The 7,809-nt window shown below is 35.8% G+C and overlaps 1 protein-coding gene across 1 annotated transcript; it reads left to right on the forward strand.

The window, feature by feature from the left end:
* Positions 1 to 3,555: 3,555 nt before the first annotated feature.
* On the forward strand, positions 3,556 to 7,122 carry LOC129260988 (uncharacterized). Its single transcript, XM_054899010.2, has 2 exons — positions 3,556 to 3,966; positions 4,348 to 7,122. The coding sequence occupies exons 1-2, from the start codon at positions 3,756 to 3,758 to the stop codon at positions 4,653 to 4,655; spliced, it is 519 nt and encodes a 172-aa protein (XP_054754985.1). The 5' UTR covers positions 3,556 to 3,755; the 3' UTR covers positions 4,656 to 7,122.
* The last annotated feature ends 687 nt before the right edge of the window (positions 7,123 to 7,809 follow it).

Here is a 7,809-nt window from a genome sequence, read left to right on the forward strand (position 1 = left end):
AACATTTATTTCCAAAGATAAAAGCATTAATACAATTTCAAAAATTTAACAACAATGGAGGTACTCTGTAAGCAGTGCTTGTGACGAGTGCACCGTGATAGAAATAAAAAAAACATATCCATACAAAGTACATTGACTGATTGATTGATTATGGTTGATTGATTGATTGGTTGATTGATTGCGGATTGATTGATTGATTGATTGATTGACTGACTGATTGATTGATTGATGATCGCTTTATTTCCGCATTCAATGCATCAGATATAAGTTTATAAAGTAGTACACTGCAAAAACTCCGGTGTTGATTTAACACCAGCCCGGCCTATGTCCACACTGAGAAGTATTGAAATAGCACCACTTTGGAATCAAACCGATGCTGTTTTAATACTAATTGGTGTTGTATAAACACCTATCTGGTGTTAGACCAAAACGAAACTTGTGTTGTTTAACAATTCTCTGCATGGTGTGGACATATATAGATTCCGGGCTGGTGTTAATTCAACACCAGAATTTTCGCAGTTAGTATGTACAAATCAATGTAGGCCTATATAACAAAATAATATTGTTAAAGTATAAGCATTGGATCAATAATGTTAAACAAAATTTGATTTGATTTGATTTATTTTTTCTTCTGCATTCATATAATTATAACATTTCAATTTTCATTATGTAACAAACATAATATATCGGTAATTGATTTAGGTATGAATCATAAAGAAAAAAAATACAAAATAGAAAGTCATTCTAAACAAATATGATCTACAACCAACAAAGAACATTTTAACATTTACAGTTTGCAGGAGAAGGATTGTCATTATTAGCAGATTGCTTGAAAAAAAATGACAACCCCGGAATAAAACTCATTAAATTATTACATACATTTATAAAGCAGAATGGAAATGTTATTTTGTTTATAATTGTATAATGATGAAGATGGAGATGAATTAGGATGATGGTGATAATGGTGAAAATGAAGGCCATGATGGAGATGGAGATGATGATGATGGTCATGGGAGAGTACTTGGTGATGATCAAATCACAGGAAAAATGATTTAATCAAAGAACGAGATATAGATCCAACAAAAGATTATTGCAAATCGAAGTGGGAGTTCTTTTGAGGTTTAGAACTGAAAATGGGACATTCTATTCAGCTATTTGATCATGAAAAGTATGGGTTTTGCTACAGAAATGATGCGAGCGCGAAGCGCGTGCTGAAAATTTTTCATATTCCAATCTGAAAAGCGGACATTTTGAGCACGATTTTAGATAAAGAACAAGTTGTGTATCTCAATCTCGCTTGCTGATTTCTCTGTAAAAACATTACAATCTTATTTTATTTTTTGCACATGCGGAATTATTGGGGGGGGGGGCAAAACGATATGTTTGCCCCCCCCCCCCAATATTTCCATTGGTGGGGCGATCGCCCCCCTGCCCCCCCCCCCCAGGATCGACGCCTCTGCCCTGGGTAACCTTTCCCACCTTCAGTGCCACTTCCAGACCTACACATCCAAACGTGTATGGGGGGCAGCAAAATGGAGGGCAACGAGGACTACGAGGTGCCCAAATATCCTCGTGTATTGGTAATTTGATGACCGAATGTATAATTTCTGCAAGTTTCATATCATGTTAAAATAATGGCTATAAATAATAATTAAAAAAATGTTCGCTCGCTCGAAAATTAAAAACTGTGAAGTTGATATTTGGGCAATGATTATCAGCCCCCCTTGAAGAAATTGTGCCTATACGTCCATGCCTACTACCCCTCCCCCATCCACCTTGCTCATTTTTGTCGCTTGCCCCCCCCCCCTGACGAAATATGCCAGGTACACCACTGAGCAACTATATAATTATTCAAAATATGCAAAAAAAAATTGCTATCGAGCTTTGAAGTTCACCAAGTTTGCAAGGTCTCGAGAAATACACAAGTAAAATAATATTGCGTTTTTAAACCCCACGGGATCACGACGTTGAGTTTGAACCTCTATTACTCAGTCAAAACCCATCTCAGTTTCACAAAATTTTACATCATAGTTCAGAATTATATACTTAATTCACTCATATTGCTGTGCTCTTTAAAGAGAAGTAGCACCTTCAATTTTAATGAGGTGTGAAAGGCGACAAAAAATATCTATAAAAAAAATTGACATTTATATAAAAAAATAAGAAATACAATGAATGCTGCACTTTATTTAAAATCCATGTCATTTTCACAAAATGGTTCATACTGTACCCCCCCCCCCCTCCGGAGTCAAATACACAACAACAGTGGTGTACCGTCGGGTCACGGCATGGGGGGCACCAGCAAAATTTTTGAGTCACTTAGTGAGCGCGCGAAACGCGCTCAGTTAAACGTATATCTCACTGATCATATGCGAGCGCGAAGCGCGAGCTGAAATTTGTTTATATTCAGACCTAAAAAGGGACATTACAAGCAATTTTTTGTAATCATGATACGTACCTATCTCGCTAAACAAACAATGCGAATTTTTGTTTATACTGACCACAAACAGGGACATTTTAAGGACTATATTTTAGCCAATCCATTAAGAGTATACATATATCTCACCCCCTCTCACCATGAAATCTAATGCGAGTGCCAATTAAGTGCATGCTGATTTTTTTAAGGATTACATCTAAACACATGGAGCACTTTTGTAGTAATTGTAATCATGATTATCATACGCATCTATCACTAATCGAATATTGCGCGCGCGAAGCGCGAGCTGAAGATTTAGGAAATTCAGACCTGAAGAGGGGCATTCTATATAAGGCTTAATTGTTTGTAGGAATTCACGAAGACCAAAGATACGTATTTCACAGTGATGCGAGCGCAAAGCGCAAGCTGAAAATTTTTGATATTCCGGATCAGAAAAAGGGACATTTTAAGCCTGATTTTAGGAATTCATGAAGAGCAGACATATCTTACCAATTCACTAATGCGAACGTAAGCATGGACAGGAAATGTTTTATATCAAGGCCTTAAAATGGGGCAGTTACTTTAAGTATAGTCACGAATAAGAAGCACGTGTCACTATACATAAAACAATATGTGTATATTGACTTGAAACGGGAGGTTTTAGTACAACAGGATTACATATCTCGTTAAACAGACAATGTGAGCACGAGGAACAATGGAGACATATAGGCCCTGAGCAAATTATGTTTCATAAAGTTATGAAAAAATGTTTTTTTATGTAATATAACATAACATAATATTACATTATAAATATAATGAACAATATCTTCTTTCTCGCTACGTTTCTCTCCCTTTCTCCCTCTATTTCTCCTTTTCCCCCTTTTTTTTGGCCAGCCCGGCGTAGTTACGCCACGTACTGTATTTGACTGGCGCCCGGGGAAAATGTACAGTACGCTTTGTTATTATCATCTCAAAGAATAATTTCAGTTTGCGAATTTTATAACACATTGGAATTAAAAAAAAAACAGAAACTTCATCAAGACCTTTATTAAAAAAAATAATGATAATAACAGACCAGGGTAATAAACAGCGGCCAAAATCCCGGGCCAAAAATTAATGAAGGCCGGTCTTACCGTTTTTGTAGTCATCGTTGTGTCGAAATCAAATCATGGTCACATAAGAACTGTCTACCATCATACCATGGCGTTCCATAGGCTTCTAATGTAATGCTTATATCGCATACGGATGTACACGTATGGTTAACGTACGCGAAGATTCGAGTAGGAGTTAGAACTTAGACTTTTGCCCTTAGAAAATTATTTTGATTCATGCTTGATATATGAATGTCAACATGTCGAGAACAAAGAAATTACTAAGCAGACCTGAACTTCCAAGTCTTGATGAAATCACTAAAGACTTGGAATCGGCGCCGAGCGATGATGTCGCGTTTACATTCTTGAAGAAGGACATTACCGATACAGCTGGTGCTGCGCTTGGCGGGATTCCTCATCAGGATTCCCATTCAAAATCAAGAGATTTCCTCCCCTCCGGTAAGTGAACCCACATCGACCCAGATACTCTTCCATTGCATCTTTTATTTATTCTGATTAAAGGTCAAGTCCACCCCAGAAAAATGTTGATTTGAATAAATACTACTATTACTAGAGAAAAATCAAACTAGCATAAATTAAAATCTAACTAGAATTTAGTAGAAACAATTGAATTTGAACCAAGACTGTCCAAGTCAATTATGATTATGATAAATGATGTTGATATTCAAATGGATGTTGTTAATGAAAATTATGTTAACATTTGTACTAATTTTGAATAATAGACTACATGTATTTGATTGATATGATAAAGATATTTATTCCACACTCATTCATTGATGTAAAAACCTAATTGTTATTTTCATTTGATCAACTTCACAGGTGAATCTTCAGCCAGGGTCGCACTGGATACATCCAAATCTTTTGAGTCAGCTGCCAAAAGACCCAGACAGGAATCCAGCAAATCAGTGTCGTCTAGTGCAAGGAAGTCTGAAGAACAACTGGAGCAAAGCAAGGAAGAAAGGGAGATCGAAGACTGCTATCAGAAGGTCCTGAAGTTCTTGGAAATGAACTCTTATCTTAGAGGCTCACAGGAGAAGATGTCGCAGCAGTGCGCAGACTTACAAGAATTAGGACAGACTGTCAAGGATCAGATTGATTCCCTAAGAACTCGGCTTCACACTTCATAGTATGGTATCTATCTACTTCCCGGAACAGAATTTTTAAGGCTTGGTCCCACTGCATTTACAGATGTAAAACGGAAAAGAATCTTGCCATCCGTTGGAAAACGCTATGTATCCATTGTGTACTCAATGCATACATGTTTCATACACTCTATATCCATCAAGCATCCGTCCACTGTGATTTCATTGTTCGCCCATTTTTTCCATTGTCTATCATCTGTAGGGGATGAAAATGTATTGAGCCACCCCGATATTTTGCTTGTCCGCTGTATCCGTTGTGAGTACATCTTGTGTCCGTCGGCCAGTGGGACCAGGCCTTTACGTCTTCACTGACAATCGTATGTTTACTAGAAAGACCTTAACTTATTACTACTGATGCTGTAAAAGTTTCATCCATAACACGGGTGATATATTTCAGTGTAAAAAAACATAAACAGAGTTTTTCTCTTTGATGCATGTATTTTCATTTTGCTGAGTTGTAAGTTCTTGCAGGGCACAATGCTTTTGAAAATTGGGGAAATGAGAACCATCAAAAGGTTTTGTAGAGCTCTGCTCTTTCAACATAAAATGTCTGTAGGTGAAGTACACTCTATAAACTAGTGTTCCACTGCTTCATTTTCTGATTCCAGTCATTGAAGCTAGTCAAGTTGTTACTATCAACGACAAATTGTCAAATAGATGTCATGATTTCAATGGCCTATAACAGCTGCAAATAACCTTTTTTTATGGACAGCCAGGTGATCAGATGTTTGTTTTTAGCCGAGTTTCCTCTCTATAGTGTGTTCATGTATCATCCTTAACTTTTTATCTGTAATGTAAACAGATGGTCAAAAAATTATGACTGGTACTGTACCAACCAGTATTAAAGCTAACTACCAATAATTGGTGGAAGTACTGTATGATATTGAGTATGTATTTATCATGATAATTCAATTAATTTATGGGACAGGCCTAATTCACACTTTTGATTGATCGTAAAAAATCAAACGTTTAACGTAGACCTATCCCCCATGGTCTAACCCATTTTATTTACAAGTTATTGCCATAAACATGTCATTTTGCCCATCATGTAATTGTTTTTTCTTATCCACTTGGTTGAGCAAAATATAGTCTATCTGATATAATCTAGAGACTGGTAATAGGCAGAAATGCCATTAAAAAAACATAAATAATGAAAACTTAGTAAACAATTGAAATGGCAATAGGACCTAAGTTTTTTCATCTGTACCAAAATCCGAAGTGGGTGTAACAAAGTGATGATTGGACTGAAAAAGAAATGAGACAAATGTGAATAATATCAATTGGGCGAAGCTGCTTAACTTCAGCCATAGTGGTGTGAAACAATCTAGGAAGTAGGCAAAGTAGTTATGAATGAGATTGTGCTTGTGGAAATGGCATAGACAAAATTTAGATGTGTAACGATATATTGTGTATTGGTACTAAAATTTGTGCAATCATGAAATTTGCCCACCAGGCATTCCTTTTATCTGGTGGAAACACAAGTGATTGTGTAGCTGAAAAGTATCTCTCTGTTGAGTTCTAAAGTGCCTCAATCTCAAAGTAGATTTCAAGTAAAATAATAGGCTATATAGTATTCTACAACATTCTATATATGCATGTACAAAATAGTTTTCAAGTGGTCAAAGTATAGTGCATATCATTGATCTAAAGTACATTTGTATGCTGTAACTGTGTATTAATCGTACATGTACTCTGTTCTATTTTCTCATTTTCACAGGGGAATCCAACCCAAAGGGAAAGTTGGTTTAATAGAAAGGGGAAATTTCATAGAAACAAAATTTGACATAAAAATAGTAGGAAAAATTTCAATTTTTAGTCACTATCCCTGTAAGGATTTTGAACTGGCCATCATTGTGATGTAGAGTAGGGACCAACTTCTACATTTGCTTTAATACACAAAATGACTGAAATGTCATGTTTCTCCAAATTTATACTCACTATGCTCTTCTTTTTTATATCAAATCTAGTAAATAGGAGAATTGTCCTTGTCAGTTGTAACAAACTACTCACCAAGTTGCCAATTTAAAATTTACAGTTTAAATGATCTTGTTTTTTAACCTTCAAAACTTTCTTGTTTCTTATTATTTTTCTCCACCTCACACTACAGTATTATTGTATTTCCATCGTTGGATTTCCCTTCAGCTACAAGCATGACTTTTCAAAGGGGGTCAGGGAAAATATACACAGGGGCTGAAGTTGATTTAGCCCCTGAAATGGTCAAAAGTAAGTTGCGAAAAATAAATTGAATTAAAGTGAATTGAGATTTAGTGTTGAATGTATAATGTAACAAAATATGTGTACCCCTTGTTTGAATGGAATAAGACCATTAAAACTTTGAAAACGATTTTGCAGACTCTCTGAATCAAGTGTCACTTGAATTAAGTGTGGGATAATTTTATTCCCTTGCATGTAATAAGTTATTCATTAAATACTTTTAAAATTTTGTTTTAAATATTAACATTTGGATAAATTATTTCAGAATTGTAATTTGTAATGGGTGCTTTTTGCGTTGACCTTATCGTTAACACTAGTGGGGCGTTGCAAGAAACTTGCGATCAATTGCAAGTCTATTTTTGGTCCCTAAATCAATCATATGTCTTGCAGTTAATTGCAAATTACTGATTGATTGCTAATCTGCTCCTTGAAACAAGAAGTTTAATCTTTCATTGTTCGCCCATTTTGTCCATTATCTGGAGCGGATGAAAACGGATGTAGCCATCCCGAAATATTGCTTGTCCGCTATATCCGTTATGAGTACGTTTTGTGTCCGTTGGCCAGTGGGACCAGGCCTTTACATTTTCACTGACAATCGTATGTTTACTACATGTAGGAGGACCTGAACTTTTTACTACTGATGCTGTAAACTTTCACTTCTGGTTTAAAAAAAGGTTACATCCATAACACTAATGATATATTTCAGTGTAAAAAAAAAAACATATAAAGGAGTTTTTCTCTTTAATGCATGTATTTTCATTATGTTGAGTTCTTGCAGGGCACAATGCTTTTGAAAATTGAGAAAATGAGAACCATCAAAAATTTTTGTGGAGCTCTGCTCTTTCAACATAAAATGGTTGTAGGTGAAGTACACTCTATCGTGTTCCACTGCTTCATTTTCTGATTCCGGTCAATCATATGTCTT

This window comes from Lytechinus pictus, unplaced genomic scaffold, assembly GCF_037042905.1.
Source record: "Lytechinus pictus isolate F3 Inbred unplaced genomic scaffold, Lp3.0 scaffold_19, whole genome shotgun sequence".
Taxonomy (NCBI): domain Eukaryota; kingdom Metazoa; phylum Echinodermata; class Echinoidea; order Temnopleuroida; family Toxopneustidae; genus Lytechinus; species Lytechinus pictus.